This window comes from Scyliorhinus canicula, chromosome 21 (genome assembly GCF_902713615.1).
Source record: "Scyliorhinus canicula chromosome 21, sScyCan1.1, whole genome shotgun sequence".
NCBI classification, from domain to species: Eukaryota; Metazoa; Chordata; class Chondrichthyes; order Carcharhiniformes; family Scyliorhinidae; genus Scyliorhinus; species Scyliorhinus canicula.
In genome coordinates this window covers 21,441,469-21,467,372 of record NC_052166.1, presented here as the reverse complement: position 1 = coordinate 21,467,372, position 25,904 = coordinate 21,441,469, and the positions used below count along the sequence as shown (strand labels likewise).

Genomic DNA, 25,904 nt, shown 5'->3' with positions numbered 1-25,904 from the left:
GAACACTAGCTGACCATTGGCCCTGGTCGGTCATGTGCCTCTCGACCGATGGGTTGAGACCAGTCATGTGACGGCTCCCCAATTGGTCGAGAGGCTGAGTTAACCCCGCCTCCAGAGCGAGGTATAAATACCCAGAATGCCCGGCGGTCGTCCATTTACTGTAGTCGACCGTAGGGCTAACTTCTAGCTTATTAAAGCCTAACTTTTGTACAGCAACTCGTCTCACGTTCGATTGATGGTTCATCACAAAGATAAATTATATTTTTCTTGATGTCTTGACCGTGATGTCCATCTATCATTTTCACCACATGGGTTACTGGCCACATGGGAATCTGAAACGATTTTTCTGAGTCTAGCAGTATTTGCTGATGTACCAGTGAGTTCTCTCTCTCTCTCTCTCTCTCTCTCTCTCTCCCTTCTTGCATTCCACAAATTATTCTTGTACTGATTCTTTTTGGGCAGCTGAGACTATTTTTCAGAGATTAGGATGGGGTTGGGGGGTGGGTGGCATGGGAAGGTGCAGAGTGGTTGATGTCTTTGGGAATCACAAGTACATCCCAATGGGAAAGAGTTTGAAAAGATCGGCTTTTTCGGAGGAGTGACCTTCCGCACTGTAGGGATTCCATGTGGAGGTGCCTGTGATGGAGGGGGAGTCTGCGATGTGTAAAAAAAAAAGGGTGGCACGGTGGCACAGTGTTTAGCACTGCTGCCTCACAGCTCCAGGGAACCGGGTTCAATTCCGGTGGAGTCTGTGCGGAGTCTACACGTTCTCCCCGTGTCTGCGTGGGTTTCCTCCGGGTGCTCCGGTTTCCACCCACAGTCCAAAGGTGTGCAGGTTAGGTGGATTGGCCATGATCAATGTTTGGAGTTACGGGGATAGGGGCCCTGCTTTTTCCAATGGTCGTGCAGACTTAATGCACTGTAGCGATCCTATGGGTTGTTCACGAGTACAGACAAGGTGGGTGGGGCCAACTTGCTTAATGCTGACCTTGTTATGTCTGTGTTTGCGTCTTTATAGCAATCAACAGGCTTACATTTGTAAGATTTCTAAAATGTTTCAACTTGCCGTTCTTTCCATTCCCCAAACAGCAGATCTGACATTCAGACTGGTAAATAAACAACCTATCGGTCAGACTGGGTTCGTGGTAAGACTGTTCAATGACGTGCTTTGGGATCAACACGTCACAAACTGTGCCCACCCTCAGTGTGCCTCACTCTGCAAGTTATGAATGAAGTTTGCTGTTGAATGGGGTGGTGGTTGGGGGGGGGGGGAGGGGGGGGGGGGGGGAGGGCGTGGGGTTGGCGGTGGGGGACGTCTCTGAACGGGACCTTGGCAGGTTTCCCTGTCTCTCCGTGTCTGATTTGTGACTCATATGCTTGCTCGGAATCAGTGATCAAGCCTTCAGTGTCCTGAGCGGAACTCTGCATTTCCCACTTCTCCTGGGCTCATCTGCACCATCTTTCACATTGGCAGAACAGCGAGCTGTGTTGTCAGTGTGCTGTTGCAGGAATGCCTGTCTGAATTCTGCGCCAAGTCTTGTTCAGAATTTGATTATGTGTCTTACGGAGACCCGTTCCCCTTTGGAGGAGAGAGGCTTTTAGAAGGTTTGGTCTCGGGGTGGTTACTGTGTATTCCAGGCTCTGTACTGACTTTCACAAAATGACCTAGTTCTTTTCCCTGTTATATTTTACTCATTATTAGTTTGTGGGTAGTAGAGGAAAGTCCAGTGTTTATTGCCCATCCCCATTTGCCCCTGAGGAAGTGGGAGTGAATCTTTTTGTACCACTGAAGCCTGTGTGGTAAAAGTGCCGTCCACAACACGGGCGGGATTCTCCCCTACCCGGCGGGGCGGGGGGTCCCGGCGTAGCGGAGTGGCGCCAACCACTCCGGCGTCGGGCCTCCCCAAAGGTGCGGAATTCTCTGCACCTTTAGGGGGCCAAGCCCTCACATTGAGGGGCTAGGCCCGCGCCGGAGTGGTTGGCGCCACGCCGACTGGCGCCAAAACCAGTGCCAATGGCCTTTGATGCCCGCCGCCCGGCATCGGGGCTGGCCGAAAGGCCTTCGCCGGTTTGCGCATGCGCCGGTGTGTCAGCTGCCACTGACGTCACCACCGGCACATGCGCGGTAAGGGGGTTCTCTTCCACCTCCGCCATGGTGGAGGCCGTGGCGGCGGCGGAAGAAAAAGAGTGCCCCCACGACACGGGCCCGCCCGCCAATCGGTGGGCACCGATCATGGGCCTGGCCACCCCCTGGGGTCCGATCGCCCCGCGCCCCCCCCAGGACCCTGGGAGCCCGCTCACGCCGCCAATCCCGCCGCCACCAGAGGTGGTTGAAACCACGGCGGCGGGAGAGGCCTCTCAGCGGCGGGTCTTCGGGCCATCGCGGGCCAGAGAATCGGCGCGGGGGGCACGCCGACCGACTCTGCGCGATTCCCGCCCCCGCCAATTCCCGGGTGGTGGAGAATTCCGGCCACGGCGGGGCGGGATTTGCGCCGGTCCCGGGCGATTCGCCGACCGTGCGGGGGTCGGAGAATTTCGCCCCACGTCCCTCAAAGCACTGGAGAGGTACTGCCAGCGATTCCTTCGCAACATCGTCCAAATCCAGTGCCAAGAAAGGCTATCCAACACCATTGTCTTCTCCCAAGCCAACATGCCCGGCATCGCTCAAAAGCAACTACATTGTGGGCGGCACGGTCGCACAGTGGGCAGCACTGTTGCCTCAAAGCTCCATGGTCCCAGGTTCGATTCTCGGCTTGTGTCACTTGTGTCGGTGTGGAGTCTGCATGTTTTCCCTGTGTCTGTGTGGCTTTTATCCGGGTGCTCCGGTCTCCCACAAGTCCCGAAAGACGTGCTGTTAGGTAATTTGGACATTCTGAATTCTCCCTCTGTGTACCCGAACAGGCGCCGGAATGTGGCGATTAGGGGCTTTTCACATTAACTTCATTGCAGTGTTAATGTAAGCCTACTTGTGACAATAAAGATTATTATTATTATTACATTGGGCAGGAACTATTACCTGTAGACCTGACACCAGACTTCCAAAGCAACTGCTCTACTTCAAACTCAGTCACGGCAGAAGCCTCCATGAGAATGGTGGAAACACTTTAAGGATGTTCTCTGAAGATATCAAACATTTCCACTGACTCAGTGGAACTCAGTGGGCTTGCTTAGCACAGGGCTAAATCGCTGGCTTTGAAAGCAGACCAAGGCCGGCCAACAGCACGGTTCAATTCCCGTACCAGCCTCCCCGAACAGGCGCCGGAATGTGGTGACTAGGGGCTTTTCCACAGTAATTTCATTTGAGGCCTACTTGTGACAATAAACAATTTTCATTTCGTTTCATGAGAGTCCCTGGCTTGAGGCCAATTAATCTGGGAAGGCACTGAACACATCGAGAGACTTTGCCAACAACATGTGAAGCAAAATCGAGGTGCCCGAGGGAGCGCTTACTATTGGGCAGGTACGTCTGTGGGAAGGACCTTGGCACAGGTCTTTGTGAACTGCGGTAGAGGAGGCCTCAGACACTTCCTGTGAATCAGGAATCTTCGATGTTCTTAAGGGAACTCTACATTCCAGTCCTCCCAAACTCACCTGTGAGATGTTCCATGTTGACAGAACAATGAGCTGTGTCGTCGGAACACTGCTACAGGAATGTCTGCCTGATTTCTGCGTCAAGCCTTGCTTGGAAATGAACATGAATCTTAAAAGGACCTGATCCCTCGGGAAAGGTGATGGTTAGGTTGGGGAAGTTACTCTGTATTTTTTAAAAGATATATCTTGATTGGCATTTTGCATTTAAAAACAGAACTTTGCAGACAATAAAGATACAGGAACAACAATAGTAATAGTCAACACAATAGAAACAACAGCACATGAGCCCCAAGCTGTCACCGTGTTTGTGACTGAGGTCTCGGTCCTACCTTCATTATTTACAGAAGTGTTCATGTGTATTATGCAATTGTTTTGGAGGATTCTTACTGGGACCTTTACCACTTAGCGGCAAGTGTTACATCCAGCTTTACCCACATGTTTACATTCACTGCCGGGACCCTCCCCCTCATTTGCAGATTGTCTTTGTTTTGCTGGTGGTGGGGGTTGGGGGTGGGGGGGTGGGGGGGGGGGGAGTCCTGTTCTCCCTTCAGTCTTCCTGGTTTGGCCCACATGGGAGGAGTTTGTGTCCACGCCAGTAGGTTCACTCCTTCCCATTCCTTCTCTGCTGTTTGTGAGCTCCCTTTCATTCAGGCGACGTTCCTTGCACACCCCCCCCCCCCCTTCTAAACCCCCCCCCCTCTCCCACCCACACCTCCTAGTTAGCTGCTGGTTGTGAACGGGTGTTTGAAGAGGCTTGTGAACATTTCCACGTGTCGTGGAATCTCTCCTCGGATCCCCTTATTGCGCATTTATTTTTTCCCAGCCTCAGGAACTCAGTCAGATCTGAGGGTCATTCTGAGGCTCTGGGCAGCGCTGCCGACTTCCAACCTGGCAGAGTCTCCACATGCCGATCAGTGAGGCGAAAGCCAGGATACCCGCCTTCTTTCCCGTCCAGGGCTCTGGATACTCTGACACCCCGGAGACCACCACAGATAGGCACGGCTCCATCGCGACACCCAACACCCTGGACGTAACCTCGAAAAAGGCCGTCCATAACTCTTTGAGCCTGGAACAGGATTAGAACGTGTGGTGTGGTTGGCCGGGCCCCACTGACACCACTCGCACTTATCCTCCACCTCCGGGAAGAACCTGCTCATGCGTGCCTTAGTGAGGTGCCCTCTGCGCACTACTTTCAGCTGTATCAGGCTTAGCCTGGCACAGGAGGAAGTGGAGTTGATCCTGTGCAGCCTTGATTCAAGGTCTCTCTCCCCCCTCCCCCCCCCCCCCCCCCCCCCCATTTCCACCTGGTCTCGTCCAGTGTGGTCCTGACCTTTTCTATGAGTCGTCTGTAGATGTTGCCTCTCTTGTCACCCTCTAACCAGTCCAGCCCTATCATTGCATCTGGAAATGTGTAAACGGGTCTCTGGGGGAACGCTTTTGTCTCCTTGTGGAGAAGGTTGCACATCTGCTCAGGTACCTGAGCTCATAGCCTTTCGGGAGTTGGAGCCTCTCTGTGAGTTCCCCCAGGGTCACGAGTCTAACATCCACGTACATGCCCTCTACTGTCAGCGTCCCTCTGTCCTCCCTCCTCTTCCCAAATGTGGCGTTTATCCTCGCCGGTGTGAACCTGTGATTGTTGCAGGTGAGGGGCCCACGTGGACATCTTGCCAAGTTCTAAGAGGCGCCTGAACTGGGACGAAGATCGCGAGTGATCTGAATACGAAGAGGAACCTCTGCAGCACGTTTATTTTGACCGTCTGTACCCTTCCCACTAACGAAAGAGGGAGTGAATCCCATCTTTGCAGGTCCCACTTCACCTCCTCCAACAGCTGGACTGGTTCCACTTGTGAAGCTTCTTCCAGGTGTGGCCCACTTGGATCCCCAGGTACCTGAACCTGGTTTTGGGTTAGTTCTTCCAACTCCGCTCCGGAGGTTCACCGGGAATATTTTGCTCTTTCCCAGGTTGAGTTTGTAACCTGAGAAGACGCCGAACTCCCTCAGGAGCCCCGTTATCATTCGCACGCTGGCTTGGGGGCTTGATACGTAGAGGAGCAGGTCATCCGAATACAGTGAGACCCAGGGTTAGAGAGCCCGGCTCCCTCTTGTTCTTTATTCTTACTGCACTTGTGGGTGCTGGTGAGAATATGAACAGTGATGAAAGCAAAAGTACAGCCACAGTGTTGTCAGATAGTAAGTTCCAAGGTTTTGGCCGACCAGTAACAAAGGCAAAGTGATAAATGTGCAAGTCAGAATGGCTTGGAAGGATGCTTGGAGATGGTTGGATTTCCATGCACCTGCTGTCCTCCTAGATGGCGGAATACATAATTTTGGGAGGTTCGGAAGCCTTGACAAGTTGTTGCAGTGAATCCTGTAGATCGCACACAATACAGGCACAATGCACCGATGGTGAAGTGATTGTTTGTTTAAGGTGGAGTCATTATGGGTGGGAAAATCCGTCCGTTTACGACAGCGGGATTTTCCGTTCCCTCTGCAGTGAATGGTGTTTTGGATGAGCGCCAAATTCCTCATCCTCGCTCGCAGCGATAGCGGGATGTTCTCGCAACGGAGAATCCTGGCCTCTGCTACAGAAAAAGGGTACTCATCCCCTTGAGTCTGTGTCGGCTCACCATAGAGAAATCTAGTCAGACCCATTCCCCTCCTCTATCCCTGTGACCCTGCAAGTTTCATTCCCTCAAGTGCCCATTCAATTTCCTTTCGAAATTATTGATTGTCTCTCTTTTAGCACCCTCATGGCATTCGCTATACAAAAACGTGCTTCACATCTCCTCCTCTTGTCCAAAATCTTAAACCCGTGTCCCCCTAGTCTTTTTATCGTCAGCTGACAGAAACACATTTCTTTGTCAATCTTATCTAAACCTCTGATATTGTTGTCCACCTCTAATAAATCTTCCCTCAATCTCCTTTGCTCAGGTGAACAACCCAGCCCTTCCAACCTATACTTGTGCCACACTCCCAAATTATACCTTGAAGGTGGTCAAGAGGGATTGGGAAGAGGAGATGGTCGTCACAGAATTCCCAATCTCCGACTTGTTTTTGTTGGCACTTATGTGGCTGATCCAGGTGCGTTCCTGGTCAATAGTGTTCCACCGGATATTGATGATGGGGGATATGATGGTGGCCATGCCATTGAAGTTGAGGGTCTGTTTTATGGAGATGGCCATTGACAGGCACTTTTATTATTTTGTGAATGAAGCTGGCTATTGAGCAGGAGTGCCGATGGGAAGATGTTCGGCTTTGTGAAAACCCATTCTGTGTCTGAATTTCAGCTGAGGTCACAGACATTTCCTGTGAATCACTAATATTCAGCACCCAGAAGGGAAATCTGCATTTTCCATTTCTCCCGCACTCAACTGTGAGATCTTTAATGTTGACAGAACAGTGAACTGTGTTGTCAGTGCACTGTTGCAGGAATGCGTGTCTGAATCCTGCGCCAAGTGTTCTTTAGAATTGAACATGAACCTTAAAGGGACCTGGTCCTTATGAAAGATAAAGGGCTGTATTTTCCCGGAAATCAGCAAAGGCTGATACCAGTTGGGAAATGCAGCGTTTAAGCTGCCATTGGTGGCTTTCTCTGTCGTATAGAAAAAACAGCAAGGAGCGGGCCCCATGGCCGATCACCGGCAGATTGGTTTCTGATTCGACCACCCCACCAGCAATCTAGTCCCTTTGCATTGGGGCGCCATTTTTAAAGGCTGCCCCACGCAAAAAATGTTCACGTCGGAACCCTCCCCCTCCCATCCCGTACCCCCCAGACACCCCCCCCCCCCCCCCCCCCCCCCCCACGACACTTCCCCTTGGCACTGCAGTGCCAGTGGGCAATGCCGAAGTAGTGCCCAGGATGTTCCCGGGCATGAGCCCCTCCCTGATGAACGATGCATTCACCCGTGTGCCCCTGGCAGGTCTGCTTGCCAGTTGCACCCCTTGGTAGACCAGTTGGGTTGTTCCATTCCGTCCTCATGCAAACGTGGATGGTTGTCTGACGAGGGATATGATTCAGGCCTGGAGGCCTGATAATGATACCCTAATTCAAATGATATTCCCGACATTCAGTGTTGAGCTGGGAGTTGATGTATTTCTGAACCTACAGAGAAACTGAATGAATGAATCCACAGGGAAACCATTACAGGCTGCAGACACAAACCTGGGGCTCGATTCTCCGATCTTCAGGCTATGTTCCAACATCGGCATGGGGATTTTGGCGTTTTATGACGCCCAAATCAGCGCCAAACTCTTACCGATCCCACAACGAAAACGGCTGGAGAATCGTCTGGTCCATGACTGCGAATGGCCACAGGTTGACCTGCTCGTAAAACATGGTGCCGGCCATGCGCAGACCCGACCTGCCAAATAATGCCCCCCTGACCATCCACTGAGCAGCCCCCCTCCCCCCCCCCCCTCCCCCTGCCCTTCAGCCCTAGCGAAAGCCTCCAGCATGGTTCCCGGTCGACTGTGGCAGCGCTGGACATAGTCCACAGCCGCCGCGCCGGGACCCCGCCAGCTGAAATGAGACATTCCCCGTTGCGTTGGGAACTCGGCCCATTGCAGGTGGAGCATCAGGACAGGGCCTTCCGATGATGCGCCAACACCGTTCCAACTGCTGGCGTGCAGTGCGCGACGTGATGACGCCACTTCAGAGGGACGGAGAATAGAGAAGCGGCATCAAACCTATGCCCTCTAGTTCTAGACTCCTCTACCTTTGGGAAAAGATGTCGACTTTCTACCCGATTTAGCCGTCGGAAGGACTTCTCCTCCCGATCGTTATGATATCGGCGTCAGGCAACGGAGAATGCCGCCCCTGGATCTGAAAGCATACTTTGAAGGAAGTTCTGCTGAGGACAACCATCTGAAACAAAGACTCTTTTTCCTTTTACCTATTATTTTCACCCCTCTCCTCCTCTCTGTGTTTGTCTCTCTCGTGTAGGCCGGGACGTTTTTCCCTGGAGCGTAGAAGGCTTAGGGGTGATCTTATAGAGGTCTATAAAATAATGAAGAGCATAGATAAGGTAGATAGTCAACATCTTTTCCCAAAAGTAGAGGAGTGTAGAACTAGAGGGCATAGGTTAAAGGTGAGAGGGGAGAGATACAAAAGAGAACAGAGGGGAAAGTTCTATACACAGAGGATGGTGAGCATCTGGAATGGTCTGCCAGAGGCAGTGGTAGAGGCGGGTACGACTTTGTCTTTTAAAAAGCAGTTACATGGGCTGGGTGGGTACAGACGGATATGGGACAAATGCTGGCAAGTGGGACTGGCTTAGTGTTAGAAATGGAGAAGCTGGGCCGAAGGGCCTGTTTCCAAGCTGTAAACATCTATGACTCTGTGACTCTCTGCGCGTTTAGAGAGCGGGGGGAAAGTTAAAGTTGGGGGATTAGGAATTAGTTGATTGTTGACCAGTTGTATTTGCTGCATGTTTCATTACAGTTCTTGTTATAAATGAACAGTAATTGTTTACATTTACAAACCTGGTGACTGTAATTATTGGACGACCAAGGCCAAACACTTTGGGTATTTTTCTGAGAATTACTGGTTAATTCACTTGTGTTGGAACTCTGGGTCAAGTGACTGCCCACTGGCCCAGAGTGAGAATCCTGTTCCCTCTTGTTCTTTATTCATCCTGACGATGTGGGTGTTGTTGAAAATACCAAAACTTACTTTGCTTTCTCTGGTTACCCTTGAGATGGTGGTGATGGGGATTTTATTGGAATGAGTGCAGATGGTGTGGTGAAGGTACAGGCACAATGTTGTCGGGTAGGGTCTTCCTATATTTTGACTCGTTATCAGGGCTGGTTTAGCTCAGGGGGCTAGACCACAGGGAACTGGATGTAGCGGTCCGCAATGGCATACAGGGCATCCGTCACTGCACAGATGTACCGGTGCACCGATACCTGACAGGTCCCCACTCGGCGCCTGGAATGGCCCCGTGGCACAAAGGTTCAGGGTCACCGTAAACTTGACGGCCACGGGGAGAAGGTGCCCTCCCCCAGTGCCACGCGGTGCCAGGTGTGCCATCAGGTGGCAGAAATGGGCGAAGGTTTCCCGGCTCAACCGGCGTCCCCTCCTGCATGCCCGGTCCGTGAGGTCCTGGTACACACGGGGCCTCATCGGGCGTCTCCGTTGCTGTGACACCACCACCATCTCCTCTCCTCGCCCCGTCGTGCGGGCGGCCCTCCAGCCCTCCCTGCGGCACGCTCCTCTGCGGCACGCACCCCTGCGGCAGCCTCCGCTGCCTCCCTAGCAGCTCCTGCTCCAGCTCCCCCAGGGCAATATGTAGAAATACGGCTCTCCCAACGGCGGCAACATCGCTGGGTGATGACCAAACATAACGGCCTGCGGGGGGTTGGGGTGAGGGGGATAGATGAGATGCCACCATTGCCCATAACCACCCCCCCCCCCCCGCAGCCAGGTGCCATGGGCTGCATGGTCGCGACCGTTGCCAGATGGCACATGGCCAAGCGAACACACCCCCCCCCCCCACCCCCCAGCACACACCGTCCCCAAAACCCCCCCTCTCTGCCCCGGCACGCACCCTCCCCAACCCCCCCTCTCCTCGCCCGCATGCCCGCTCTCCATCGCTTGCCCTCCCCGCCTCCCCCAGCTCCTCCTCCCCCCGCCACGCTCCTCCTCCTCCCCTGCTCCTCCTCCCGCTCCTCCCTCCCCCCCACCCCCCCCCCCCCAGCTCCTCCACCCTCCAGCTCCTCGCTCGACATTCTCCGAGGCGCGCGGCGCGATTCACGTCGACGGGGATTTTTTTGGGGGGGGGGGCCGGAGAATATCGCGGGGCGGCCGGGCGGGATTTACGCCGCCCCCGGCGATTCTCTGACCCGCCGGTGGGGGGGGGGGGGGGGGGGGGGGGGGGGTAGGAGAATCCCGCCCCACATCATGATTAAGGAATGCACTAAGATTATTCCTAAACTTGGTTGATCGCATTCTCATCTCTGAGCCACTCAGGAGACTTGAACACAGAAAGGAAATAGAGCGCGATTCAACGGAAAAAAAGTCTACGTCCGGTTTTGGCCGCGTTGAGGGAGGTGTTTCTCGACGGCTGCAGGGAAACACATTGGCGAGCCCAGCAGGAAAGGCTCCTCGCAGATCATGGTGCCATTTTGTCTGGTTGCCACAATCTCCCACCCCCCCCTTTCAGTGCCCTTTGATTTTCACCTCCCCCCTTCCCCCACCCCCAAACTTGGGGAGGCCCCAGGGAACAAACCTTATCCCCCCTCCACATGATAAGGGCCTGATCCATGGCGCTGCCATCCTGGCACCCAGTAAATGCCCTTTTGAGCCTGGCAGTGCCACCCTGTCACCCTGGCAATGCCAGGCTGACAGTACCAAGGTGCCTGGGTGCCAGAGCGATTGTCACCCTGCCTTGTCCGTGACCACCGGGGGTCTCTAATGGCCGGCGAGACCCCCCCCCACCTCGAGGTGCTATTACAACTGATTTACATTTGTGGAGACCAGTGCGAAATGGCGCACTGACGAGGTCTCCCGCTGGGCCCCAGGTGTTGGTAGAATCCCCTGAGCGCATATTTCATAGAATCATAGAATTTACAGTGCAGAAGGAGGCCATTCGGCCCATCGGATCTGCACCAGCCCTTGGAAAGAGCACCCCATTTAAGGTCACACTTTCAACCTACCCTCGTAACCCAGTAATCCCACCTAACCTTTTTGGACACTAAGGGCAATTTAACATGGCCAAACCTGCACATCTTTAGACTGTGGGAGGAAAACCGGAGCACCCGGTGGAAACTCACGCAGACACGGGGAGGACGTGCAGACTCCGCACAGACAGTGACCCAAGCCGGGAATCGAACCTGGGATCCTGGAGCTGTGAAGCAACTGTGCTTACCACTGTGATACCGTGTTGCCCATGGATTGTTTAAATATGCAGATTTGGATCATGCCCAGTGAGGGCGAGATCCAGATCATGACTCGGAGATTTCGTGAACCAGGTTACCACATGACTGTCTTTTATCAGATCAAATTGCCTGCCCTTTTCCCGCATTTAAAAAACTTTGTTCCTGTGATGGTGCCATTCTCTAAATTGCCCTTGAACTGGGTGGCTTGCTCGGCCATTTCAGAGGACAGTCAAGAGTCAACCACTTTGCTGTGGGCCTGGAGTCACATGTAGGCCAGACTAGGTAAGGACGGCAGATTTCCTTCCCTGTAGGAACCAGATGAGTTTTTTTACAACAATCGATGATAGTTTCATGGTCACCACTCCTGGGAATTCTGGATTTATGGCAACGGTGACTACACTTTAAAAGTATTCCATTAGCTGGGAAGTGCTTTGGGACATCTTCAGGTTGTGAAACGAATTGCAGAAATGTAAACCTTTCTTTCAAACAACGTGGAAGGCATGTTGGAATGGTGGGCAGGAAGTTCCGAATGGTACCTGTTGGGGTTTGAAGAGGGACAGCACATGAGCTGATAATCTGGTATGAAGACGCAACCTGGTTATGACAAAAGACTGATTGACTAAGTCAAATTTAAGTGGATGATATTTCCTGCCTGGCCATCGATTTCTGTGTCTCCGTTGTGTCGCCTCCAATTTCTATCTTGGGGAGCAAAGTGAAAAATGAAGCACTTCCTTAGCTGAAGGGAATATGGGTAGATCATAGAATTTACAGTGCAGAAGGAGGCCATTCGGCCCATCGAGTCTGCACCGGCTCTTGGAAAGAGCACCCTACCCAAGTTCAACACCTCCACCCTATCCCCATAACCCAGTAACCCCACCCAACACTAAGGGCAATTTTGGACACTAAGGGCAATTTATCATGGCCAATCCACCCAATCTGCACATCTTTGGACTGTGGGAGGAAACCGGAGCACCCGGAGGAAACCCACGCATACACGGGGAGGATGTGCAGACTCCGCGCAGACAGTGACCCAAGCCGGAATCGAACCTGGGACCCTGGAGCTGTAAAGCCATTGTGCTATCCACAATGCTACCGTGCTGCCCTCACACCCAGAGGTAACCTCACACCCAGAGGTGATAATCAGTACCTGCATGTGAGCCCACCCCGATATGACTGAAACAAAGATACATAAAGGCCCAAGTTAGATTCCCGTGCGAAAGAGAAAATGCTGGAAAATCTCAGCAGGTCTGGCAGCATCTGTGGGGAGAGAAAAGAGCTAACGTTTCGAGTCCGATGACTCTTTGTCAAAGCTAACAGAGAAAGTGGGAAATATTTATACTGTGGAGTAAGAATGAAAGATGATACCTTTCACATCTTTTGTCCTCTTTTTTTTAATAAATGTTTTTTATTGGGTTTTTGAACAAGGTATAATTACCATTATGTACACAGGATAAGAAACATATATATATATACACATATATAGAAGAGAAGGGCACACCCAAACATACCAGAGAAGATAATAGTATATAGTAAAAGAAAATAATACAATAAAAAATAAAATAGAATACCTGGTAGGGTATTCTGCACCAGCTCAACAGCAGCAGCTCTGTACACCTGGCAAAATTATTTACAACACATAAGTAGGCGACTGTTTGCGGGGGCGAGGGGGGGGGGGGGAGAAGGGGGGTGGGGAGAAGTGGGGGGTGGGGATTGGGGTGGCAAATATACATTCGGGTGCCGGGGAGATAATCACAGTGGGCGGTACTTGGCTGTGTTTCGTGTTGTTGTCGCTTGCCTCTCCCGGACGGATCTCGCTGCCGTTTCGCGCTCGCCTCCGCTTCTGCCGCTCCTCCCGTCTTCCGCCTTTATTTTCCTCGTTCCCTGCTCCTGGAGATGTCGTGCTCATTGTGGTATCAAGTGCCTTTCTTCCGGCTCTCATTTCCCAGCCTCCCCCCCCCCCCCACCTCGCTGGTTCTCCTCTCTTGTTCCCCATCTCCTCCCACTCCCCCCCCCCCCCCCCCCCCCCCCGTGGTTCGCCTTTCTTTCGTCAGGTTTAGCTGTCTCCCCCCCCCCCCCCCCCCCCCCCCTCCCTCCCTCCTGGTCTATCTCTCCCTTTCATGCCTTGGTTACTTTCCCCTGATTCTTGACTACTTTCCCCTGATTCTTGGCTACCTGGCTATTCTTCCTCTTGCTCTTTTGTCCTCTCTGGGGACTGCCATTGGCACTCTTTCCCCTTGGTTTCTGTGGCCATTAGCACCCGGTTTCCCTGGGTTTCTGTGGCTATGACTCATCTTTCATTCTCACTCCACAGTATAAATATTTCCCACTTTCTCTGTCTGTTAGCTTTGACAAAGAGTCATCGGACTCGAAACGTTAGCTCGTCTCTCTCCCTACAGATGCTGCCAGACTTGCTGAGATTTTCAAGCATTTTCTCTTTCAGATTCCAGCATCCGCAGTAATTTGCTTTTAGATTCCCGTGTAGTGGATTACCATGGAATGCTCTTCAATTGGCAGGATTGATCCGGAACATACCACTGAAAATCTTGTTGTCGCCTTGAGCTCTCTGGCAGACAGTATTAAATAGTTAGAAACTCAGAAATGCCTATGAAGAACAATGAAATACATTCTCCTGTTGTCTCGTGAATGTTGCTAATCCAAGCTATTCTTTAACAAGACAGCTAGGCTGTAAAGAAGGCTCTGCTGGTCGAGTTAACACTTTCAGTGCCAACTGAAATCAAGCTTTCACGAATCCAACTCTCACTATATGACACTGTACTCTGATGAAATGAAATGAATGAAATGAAAATCGCTTATTGTCACGAGTAGGCTTCAATGAAGTTACTGTGAAAAGCCCCTAGTCGCCACATTCTGGCGCCTGTCCAGGGAGGTTGGTACGGGAATCGAACCGTGCTGCTGGCCTGCTTGGTCTGCTTTAAAAGCCAGCGATTTAGCCGAGTGAGCTAAACCAGCCCCTTGCACATAATTTGCGTTTAATAAATAGTTTACAGGTGCTCTGTCACTGAGGCTCTTTCTTTAAAAGTAATGGGGAGAATTCCTTTATTCAAGGTGGTTTATGTTGAGACTCCCTCTTGAACTAAGTGCTGATGAGGACCGTCCTGTACTTGTCTTTGGCCACCTCCCTGCTGCTCCACCTCAAGCAAGGGAAGGTATCATAGCCGAGCCTAACCCTGTGTTGATCAAATGCCCATGTTCATGCATTTCTCAGTGGAAGTCAAGTGAATTGGTGGCGCTGAGGGCAGTTACAACAACAACTTACATTCATATGGCACCTTCAACATGGATAAACCGCCCCAAGACAGCTCACAGGAGTGTAATCAAAGGTAAATCAAAAGACAGCCGAAGGGGTATGGTATTCTAGAATTAGAATTATTCTCCGAGTCTCTGGAGTTGGAAGTGGAAAATGAAGACAGCCAACACAGCTCTGATCATTGACGTGCGTCTCACAGATCGCATTTTGTAGAATAGCCCTCTGCTGGAAATGGGTGTGTGGCACGGCAGCACAATGGTTAGCACTGTTGCTTCACAGCGCCAGGGTCCCAGGTTTGATTCCCGGCTTGGGCCACTGTCTGTGCGGAGTCCGCACATTTCACCCGTGCCTGCATGAGTTTTCTCCGGGCGCTCCGGTTTCCTCCCACAAGTCCCGAAAGACGTGCTTGTTAGGTGAATTAGACATTCTGACTCCTCCCTCAGTTTACCCGAACAGGCGCCGGAATGTGGCGCATAGGGGTTTTTCACAATAACTTCTTTGCAGTGTGAATGTAAGACTAGCTGTGACAATAAGGATTATTATTATTATATTTGGTATGGACGAATTTGGTCTTATCTCTTATGAACCCCCTGCCTCACCACAACTGAAACCATTAAATCATTGAGGTGCAAATTATGGAGGTCAAGGGGGCAGATACCAAAAAACCATTTCCTCCATGGGCGAAACTCCAGAACAAGAGGGCACCACCTTTATCATTTAGAACTTTGTCATTTAAGAGTGACATCAGGAGGCACTTTTTTTCTTACACAAAGGCTGGTGCAAATTTGAAACTGGCTCCACAAAATGGCTGCGGATGGTGACGACAATTGGAAGAGTGAGATCAATAGAGTTTTCTGGGCCGGGATTCTCCCCTACCCGGCGGGGCGGGGGGGTCCCGGCATAGCGGAGTGGCACCCACCACTCCGGCGTCGAGCCTCCCCAAAGGTGCGGAATTCTCCGCACCTTTGGGGGCTAGGCCCGCGGCGGAGTGGTTGGCGCCACGCCGACTGGCGCCAAAACCGGCGCCAACGGCCTTTGACGCCCGCCGGCCGGCGTCGGGCTGGCCAAAAAGCCTTCGCCTGTTCGCGCGTGCACCGGTGCGTCAGCTGCCGCTGACGTCACCACCGGCGCATGCGCGGTAGGATGCAGCCATGGTGGAGGCCGTGGCGGCGGCGGAAGAAAAAGAGTGCCCCCACGGCATTGGCCCGCCCGCCGATTGGTGGGCCCCGATCACGGGCCTGGCCACCTTGGGGGCACCACCCGGGGTCCGATCGCCCCGTGCCCCCCTCAGGACCCCGGGGGCCCGCTCGTGCCGCCAATCCCGCCGCCACCAGAGGTGGTTGAAACCACGGCGGCGGGATTGGCCTCTCAGCGGCGGGACTTCGGCCTATCGCGGGCCAGAGAATCGCCGCGGAGGGCTCGCCGATCGGCGCGGAGGGTACGCCGATCGGCGGGGCGTGATTCCCGCCCCCGCCAATTCCCGGGTAGCGGAGAATTCCGGCCACGGCAGGGGCTGGAGTTTCGCCGGCCCCGGGCGATTCTCCGACCCTGCGGGAGTTGAGATACAGATCCGCCATGATCTAAATGAATGAGACTCGAAGGGCTAAATGGCCTGCTCATGCTCCGATGTTTCCTGTATCAGAATCAAAACTCTCGCACTAAAAGTTTCCATCTGCTGGGTATTGGTGCTGCAGTCATTTTATGAAGGAGTTTTGAAGGCGATAATTGAAAGATTGAAACCAGTAGATTTTTGTTGGGTGTGGTTCTCAAGGAATATGGATTTGAAGTACAAATTACCATAAGAACGTAAGAACTAGGAGCAGGAGTAGGCCATCTGGCCCCTCAAGCCTGCTCCGCCATTCAATGAGATCACGGCTAATCTTTTGTGGACTCAGCTCCACATTCCGGCCCGAACACTTAATCCCTTTATTCTTCAAAAAACTATCTATCTTTATCTTAAAAACATTTAATGAAGGAGCCTCAACTGCTTCACTGGGCAAGGCATTCCATAGATTCACAACCCTTTGAACAAAGAAAATTACAGCACAGGAACAGGCCCTACAGCCCTCCCAACCTGCGTCGATCCAGATCCTTTATCTAAACCTGTCTCCTATTTTCTAAGGTCTACTTCCCTCTATTCCCACCCGTTCATATACCTGTCTGGATGCCTCTTAAATGATGCTATCGTGCCCGCCTCTACCATCTCCGCTAGTAAAGCGTTCCAGGCACCCTCCACCCTCTGCGTAAAAAACTTTCCACGCACATCTCCCTTAAACTTTCCCCCTCTCACCTTGAAATCGTGACCCCTTGTAACTGACAAGCCCACTCTTGGGAAAAGCTTGTTGCTAGCCACCCTGTCCATACCTCTCATAATTTTGTAGACCTCAATCAGGTTCCCCCCTCAACCTCCGTCTTTCCAACGAAAACAATCCTAATCTACTCAACCTTTCTTCATAGCTAGCACCCTCCATACCAGGCAACATCCTGGTGAACCTCCTCTGCACCCTCTCCAAAGCATCCACATCCTTCTGGTAATGTGGCGACCAGAACTGCACGCAGTATTCCAAATGTGGCCGAACCAAAGTCCTATACAACTGTAACATGACCTGTCAACTCTTGTACTCAATACCCCGTCCGATGAAGGCAAGCATGCTGTCTGCCTTCTTGACCACTCTATTGACCTCCGTTGCCACCTTCAGGGTACAATGGACCTGAACTCCCAGATCTCGCTCTACATCAATTTTCCCCAAGACCCTTCCATTGACCATATAGTCCGCTCTTGAATTTGATCTTCCAAAATGCATCACCTCGCATTTGCCTGGATTGAACTCCATCTGCCATTTCTCTGCCCAACTCTCCAATCTATCTATGTTTTGCTGTATTCTCTGACAGTCCGCCTCACTATCTGCAACTCCACCAATCTTAGTATCATCTGCAAACTTGCTAATCAGACCACCTATACCTTCCTCCAGGCCATTTATGTAGATCACAAACAGCAGTGGTCCGAGCACGGATCCCTGTGGAACATCACTAGTAACCCTTCTCCATTTTGAGACACTCCCTTCCACCACTACTCTCTGTCTCCTGTTGCCCAGCCAGTTCTTTATCCATCTAGCTAGTACACCCTGAACTCCATACGACTTCACTTTTTCCATCAACCTGCCATGGGAAATCTTATCAAACACCTTACTATAGTCCATGTATATGACATCTACAGCCCTTCCCACATCAATTAACTTTGTCACTTCCCCAAAGAATTCTATTAGGTTTGTAAGACATGGCCTTCCCTGCACAAAACCATGCTGCCTATCACTGATAAGTCTATTTTCTTCCAGATGTGAATAGATCCTATCCCTCAGTATCTTCTCCAACAGTTTGCCTACCACTGACGTCAAGCTCACAGGTCTATAATTCCCTGAATTATCCCTGCTACCCTTCTTAAACAAAGGGACAACATTAGCAATTCTCCAGTTCTCCGAGACCTCACCCGTGCTCAAGGATGCTGCAAAGATGTCTGTTAAAGCCCCAGCTATTTCAACCCTCGCTTCCCTCAGTAACCTGGGATAGATCCCATCCGGTCCTGGGGACTTGGCCACCTTAATGTCTTTTAGAATACCCAAAACTTCCCCCTTCCGTATGACAACTTGACCTAGAGTATTTAAACATCCATCCCTCGCCTCAACATCCGTCTTGTCCCTCTCCTTTGTGAATACCGATGCAAAGTACTCATTAAGAATCTCACCCATTTCCTCTGAGTCCACGCATAAATTCCCTCTTTTGTCTTTGAGTGGGCTAATCCTTTCTCTAGTTACCCTCTTGCTCCTTACATACGAATAAAAGGCTTTGGGATTTTCCTTAACCCTGTTAGCCAAAGATATTTCATGACCCCTTTTAGCCCTCTTTATTGCGCGTTTGAGATTCGTCCTACTTTCCCGATATTCCTCCAAAGCTTCATCAGTTTTGAGTTGCCTCGATCCTATGTATTCTTCCTTTTTCATCTTAGCTAGTCTCACAATTTCACCCGGCATCCATGGTTCCCTAATCTTGCCATTTCTATCTTTCATTTTTACAGGAACATGTCTGTCCTGCACTCTAATTAACCTTTCCTTAAAAGACTCCCACATTTCAAATGTGGATTTACCCTTATACAGCTGCTCCCAATCCACATTCCTTAGCTCCTGCCGAATTTTGTTATACTCTGCCTTTCCCCAATTTAGTACTCTTCCTTTCGGACCACTCTTGTCCTTGTCCATGCGTATTCTAAAACTTACGGAATTGTGATTGCTATTCCCAAAATAATCACCTACTGAAACATCAACCACCTAGCCGGGATCATTCCCCAATACCAGGTCCAGTATGGCCCCTTTCCGAGTTGGACTATTTACATACTGCTCTAAAAAACTCTCCTGGATGCTCCTTACAAACTCTGCTCCATCTACGCCTCCAACACTATTTTGGGTGAAGAAGTTCCTCCTAAACTCAGTCCTAAATCTACTTCCCCTTATTTTGAGGCTATGTCCCCTAGTTCTGCTGTCACCCGCCAGTGAAAACAACCTGGCCGCATTTATCCTATCTATTCCCTTCATAATTTTATATGTTTCAATAAGATCCCCCCGCATCCTTCTAATTTCCAACGAGTACAGTCCCAGTCTACTCAACCTCTCCTCATAATCCAACCCCTTCAGCTCTGGGATTAACCTTGTGAATCTCCTCTGCACACCATCCAGCGCCAGTACGTCCTTTCTCAGGTAAGGAGACCAAAACTGAACACAATACTCCAGGTGTGGCCTCACTAACACCTTACACAATTGCAGCATAACCTCCCTAGTCTTAAACTCCATCCCTCTAGCAATGAAGGACAAGATTCCATTTGTCTTCTTAAACACCTGTTGCACCTGTAAAACAACTTTGTGCGACTCATGCACTAGCACACCCAGGGCTCTCTGCACAGCAGCATGTTTTAATATTTTATTACTTAAATAATAATCCCTTTTGCTGTTATTCCTACCAAAATGGATAACCTCACATTTGTCAACATTGTATTCCATCTGCCAGACCCTAGCCCATTCACTTAACCTATCCAAATCCCTCTGCAGACTTCCAGTATCCTCTGCACCTTTTGCTTTACCACTCATCTTAGTGTCGTCTGCAAACTTGGACACATTGCCCTTGGTTCCCAACTCCAAATCATCTACGTAAATTGTGAATTTGTGAATTGTGGGCCCAACACAGATCCCTGAGGGACACCACTAGCTACTGATTGCCAACCAGAGAAACACCCATTAAACCCCACACTTTGCTTTCTATTAATTAACCAATCCTCTATCCATGCTACTACTTTACCCTTAATACCATGCATCTTTATCTTATGCAGCAGCCTTTTGTGTGGCACCTTGTCAAAAGCTTTCTGGAAATCCAGACATACCACATCCATTGGCTACCTGTTATCTTCCGCACTGGTAATGTCCTCAAAAAATTCCACTAAATTAGTTAGGCACGACCTGCCTTTTATGAACCCATGCTGCGCCTGCCCAATGGGACAATTTCCATCCAGATGCCTCGCTATTTCTTCCTTGATGATAGATTACAGCATCTTTCCTACTACCGAAGTTAAGCTCACTGGCCTATAATTACCCGCTTTCTGCCTACCACCTTTTTTAAACAGTGGTGTCATGTTTGCTAATTTCCAATCCACCGGGACCACCCCAGAGTCTAGTGAATTTTGGTAAATTATCACTAGTGCATTTGCAATTTCCCTAGCCATCTCTTTTAGCACTCTGGGATGTATTCCATCAGGGCCAGGAGACTCGTCTACCTTTAGCCCCATTAGGTTGCCCCTCACTACCTCCTTAGTGATAACAATCATCTCAAGCTCCTCACCTGTCATAACCTCATTCCTATCAGTCACTGGCATGTTATTTGTGTCTTCCACCGTGAAGACCGACTCAAAAAGCCTGTTCAGTTCCTCAGCCATTTCCTCATTTCCCATTATTAAATCTCCCTTCTCATCCTCTAAAGGACCAATATTTACCTTAGCCACTCTTTTTTTTTTATATTTGTAGAAATTTTTACTATCTGTTTTTATATTCTGAGCAAGTTTACTCTCATAATCTATCTTACTCTTCTTTATAATTTTTGTAGTGGCTTTCTGTTGCCCCCTAAAGATTTCCCAGTCCTCTAGTCTCCCACTAATCTTTGCCACTTTGTATGCTTTTTCCTTCACTTTGATACTCTCCCTTATTTCCTTAGATATCCACAGTTGATTTTCCCTCTTTCTACCGTCCTTCCTTTTTGTTGGTATAAACCTTTGCTAAGCACTGTGAAAAATCGCTTGGAAAGTTCTCCACTGTTCCTCAACTGTTTCACCATAAAGTATTTGCTCCCAGTCTACCTTAGCTAGTTCTTCTCTCATCCCATTGTAATCTCCTTCATTTAAGCACAAAACACTTGTGTTTGATTTCACCTTCTCGCCCTCCATCTGTATTTTAAATTCCACCATATTGTGATCGCTCCTTCTGAGAGGATCTCTATCTATGAGATAATTAATCAATCCTGTCTCATTACACAGGACCAAATCTAGGACCGCTTGTTCCCTCGTAGGTTCCGTTACATACTGTTCTAGGAAACTATCGCGGATACATTCTATAAACTCCTCCTCAAGGCTGCCTTGACCGACCTGGTTAAATCAATCGTCATGTCGATTAAAATCCCACATGATAACTGCTGTACCATTTCTACATGCATTGGTTATTTCTTTGTTTATTGCCTGCCCCACCATAATGTTACTATTTGGTGGCCTGTAGACTACTCCTATCAGTGACTTTTTCGCCTTACTATTCCTAATTTCCACCCAAATGGATTCAACCTTATCCTCCATAGCACCAATGTCATCCCTTACTATTGCCCGGATGTCATCCTTAAATAACAGAGCTACACCACCTCCCTTACCATCCACTCTGTCCTTCCGAATAGTTTGATACCCTCAGATATTTAACTCCCAGTCGTGACCATCTTTTAACCATGTTTCAGTAATGACCACTAAATCATAGTCATTAACGATGATTTGCGCCATCACCTCATTTACCTTATTCCGAATACTATGAGCATTCAGGTAAAGTACACTTATGCTGGCTTTTATACCTCTGTTTTGAATCTTAACAGCTCAATCAGTAACCTCTCCTAAGTTATATTTCCTCTTAACTTTTCTCCTAATTTTCCTTGTTGTTGAACCCATATCTTCATGTAACAACCTGCCGTGTCACTTACCATTTATGTTTTTACTTCCCGTTTTATTCCTTTTAGTATTACTGGGCCTATTCACTGAGCTCCCCTCAGTCACTGTACCTTGTACTGTCGCCCTTTTTAATTTTTGACTATGGCTTCTCTACCTTACACTTTCCCCCTTACTGCCTTTTGTTTCTGTCCCTGTTTTACTACCTTCCGACTTCCTGCCAGGTTGAGAGGGGTGAGGGGTGTTTCCGGAGGCCTCCCCATGGCTGGAGGAGTGAAGGGGGGGGTCACAAAAACGGGATATGAGCCGGGTGGTGGGGGTGGGGTGGGGGGAATCGGGGCAGTGGCAAAATGGCACCCCAATCTGCGAGGAGCCTTTCCTGCCTTGCGAAGAGGAAATCTCTCTGAGTAGGGGCTTGTGGAGCTAAAGCTCAAAATCCAGCATGTAACCCCCAAGGTCCATCATATCACCTGCCGCAATTCTCCCACTGACGCACTGGGAAGCTAGGAATAAACATTTGCTCTCAATGACATGGTTCACTAAGCAATCTTCTCAACATACGGGCATTAAGATATATTGCAATAACACCAGTATTCTGACTGAAATGCCCAAGTTAGGGCAAGCTTTAAAGTTGAGGCTAAGTTTAGCGCATCAAAAGTAAGTGACTCAGTGTCTGTGTCTTAAACGTACATGGTCTGCATGCCATGTTTCTATAGCTTAGAAGCAGTCTGTTGATTTCTTGTTTGCCCAAAGCTTATAGGTCATACCTTTCATCTCCCAGAGATTAAGACCTCCGAAGTATGTTTGCTACTCACAGACATAAACACTTTGAAGGTTTTTGAAGAGAAATGATCACAGCGAGATGAAGCAGTTGAGTTCCAGTTTGGGTCAAAGAGTCAAAAATATCTGTCCCCAATTTGTTCAGCAAATATGAGTTTATGATCTCAAGCCAATGAGCACAAATTCTGGTTGTGTTTCCATGGTCGACACGGATTTATGGCAAACACTAGTTGCCATGGCTACAAAGAACCAGCCATTGCTCAATACCAGTCGGTAGGCCTCAATTTAGGGCCTAGTAACTAAAAGTATTTAAGGCCCTCATCTGTCAAGGAATTCCAGTGTAAATGATTACAATGGGTTGCCAAGTGAAGCTGGAGGTTTTCACATTAATATAAAAAGCACTTGAGAGACACAAAGAGTAGGAGAATGCAAAAACACAGCTGACATTTGTATTTAGCATCCATCTTACTCTATCTGCTGGTTTGAGGCAATAACAAATTGTTTTTTACAGAATGGAAACATTTGCCTTTGAAGGATGAAAAAACAACTTCAGATATATTGGAACTGGAAAACTAAAGGAAATAACTAATAAAGGAAAATAACCGAGAACTTTGTTTTGTAATTAATAAGGGACCTCATTAGCATCTTCTTAACTATAAAATCAACGTCAAAATGTTCTTTAAATTCATTGTTGATTGTAGTTTTCCTCTGTGTTTTATGGATTATTATTCCAATACTGCCAAATTTAACCATGTTTCTCTCTGGATGACTCTTCATAATGCCCACACCCGAATGATCACTGTGAAAAATCCATTCAATATACTTTCCCAAAATATGCACCCAAACTGTACGACCCCCCCTGGAAATGGAAAGGGGCACCATGAATATTAACAGAATATTCAATGGCATTACCATCGCTCAATCCCCCACAATCAACATCCTGGGGGTTACCATTGATCAGAAACTGAACTGGACTGGCCACATTAATACTGTGGCTATCAGGGCAGGTCAAAGGCTAGGAGTCCTACAGTGAGTAACACACCTCCTGACCCCCCCTAAAGCCTTTCCACCATCTACAAGCCACAAGTCAGGAGTGTAATGGAATATGCTCCACTTGCCTGGATAAGTGCAGCTCCAACACTCAAGAAGCTCAACACCATCCAGGACAAAGCAGCCCGCTTGATTGCTCCCCCTTCCACACTCATTCAAACCCTCCACCACCGATGAACAGTGGCAGCCTGGTGTATCATCTACAAGATGCACTTCAGTAACTCACCAAGATTCCTTAGACAGCACCTTCCAAACCCATGACCACTACCATCTAGAAGGACAAGAGCAGCAGATACCTGGGAACCCCACCACCTGGAGGTTCCCCTCCAAATCACTCACCACCCTGACTTGGATATATCGGCGTTCCTTCAATATCTCTGGGGCGACATCCTGGAAGTCCCTCCCTAACAGCACAGTGGGTGTACCTACACCTCAGGAACTGCAGCAGTTCAGGAAGCAACTCACCAGCATCTTCAGAAGTGCAACTAGGGATGGGCAATAAATATTGGTCTAACGAGCAGTGCCACATTCCATAAATGAATTAAAAAAAGAATTCCAGTTCACATTATGGTACATTTTACTGTTAATATATTGGTACCAGACAAGCAAAGTCTTCTATGAAAATGAAAAATATTAATACCTAGAATATGGTCCAAAGTAAGGTTACTGGAGACAAAAACAGTGGGACTGTTGAAGATACAATTGGATACTTTTGGTGAGAGGATATTACGTTTCGATAGAAAGATAGCCCAGAGTGATTGAGAGAAATCGATCCCTAATTATCTTTGTGACAAGCAGGCAAATACATTTTCTGCCCTTCAGCAGAGTGAACCCGAATAATAGAAATGTTAAAAAAATATATTTTTCTTGGCATTTTCCAGTTTTAACAGTTTATTATTATTATTAACAATTAGACATATAAAACACATAGACAGGGATTGTCCGAAATCCCGGCCAAGTGTCGATGCCGGCGTCAAAACCTGTACGAGCGGCTCTGGTGTCAACTGGCCTCCAGGCCCAGGCATTCAGCCCTTCCTAGGGGGCTAGTATGGCGTCGGAGTGCTGTCCGCTGCTCCGGCACTCAAAAGCCAGCGCGTCATGGCCGGCGGGGGTCCGCGCATGCACATGGATTGCCGTCTCCGCGCCGGCCCCCGGGCAATATGGCGGAGCCCTACAGGGGGCCCGGCGCAGAGGAACATAGCCCCCCCCCCCCCCGGAATTAGCCCGCCGGCCGATCGGTAGTCCCCGATCTCAGGCCTGACCACTGTGGAGGCCCCCTCACGGAGTCGGACCCCCCCCGCCCCCTCCAGGACGGCCCCTGCAGCCAGAACTCCGAGGTCCCGCCGGGCAGGACCATACGTTACCCTCACTGGGCTGAACACGGCGGGCACTCAGCCCGTCATGGCGCAGATAATCGTCAGGGGCGGGGCGCTTTCGACACCCCCCCGACCGGCGCGGCGACGACCCCGTGGGTGCGATTGCCGCCGATTCTCTGCCCTGTGTGGTTTTCTCTGCCCTCATTGGTTCCCCCCTCCCGCCTATCGTCCTAGTCATTATTGGCTTCGATCCGGTCTTGGAACAGGCTGGTGAATTTCCCCACGCTTTGTGGAAGCCCTCATCCGACCCTCGGATGATGTATTTGATCTTCTCCAGGTGGGGAGATTCTGACGGGTTTGCCAGCTGCAGCCGTGGGCGCTGCTGCTGATCGCCAGCCGAGCTGGATTCTCTGGCGTGCGATTAGGGAAGCAACAGCAAGGGCATCGGCCCCCTTCCCCATGTGTAACTTTGGCTGTTCCGATACCCTGAAGATTGTCACTCTCGGGCAGGGCTTCCCCCTCACCCCCACTGCCTTGGACATTGCCTCAAAGAAGGCTATCCAGAACCCTACAAGTCTGGGGCAGACACAGAACATGTGGGCGTGGCTGGCCAGGCCTCCCTGGCACCGTTCACATTATCCTCCACCTACGGGAAAAGCCTACTCATTCGGGATCTGGTTGGGTGCGCTCTGCACTACTTTACACTAAATGAGGCTTAGCCTTGGGCAGGAGGAGGTGGAGTTGGCCCTATTTAGTGCTTCGCTCCAGAGCCCCACCCTACTTCCGTCCCAAG

General features: G+C 50.0%; 1 protein-coding gene across 1 annotated transcript in view; it reads left to right on the top strand.

Moving 5' to 3' along the window:
• LOC119955717 overlaps positions 1-23,292 on the top strand; it is a 120,719-nt gene extending 97,427 nt beyond the window's left edge. Inside the window, exon 10 of the mRNA XM_038782210.1 lies at positions 23,257-23,292. Within this exon, the coding sequence (XP_038638138.1) occupies positions 23,257-23,277 (21 nt within the window). The 3' untranslated portion in view covers positions 23,278-23,292. The remainder of the gene's footprint in view (positions 1-23,256) is intronic.
• The last annotated feature ends 2,612 nt before the right edge of the window (positions 23,293-25,904 follow it).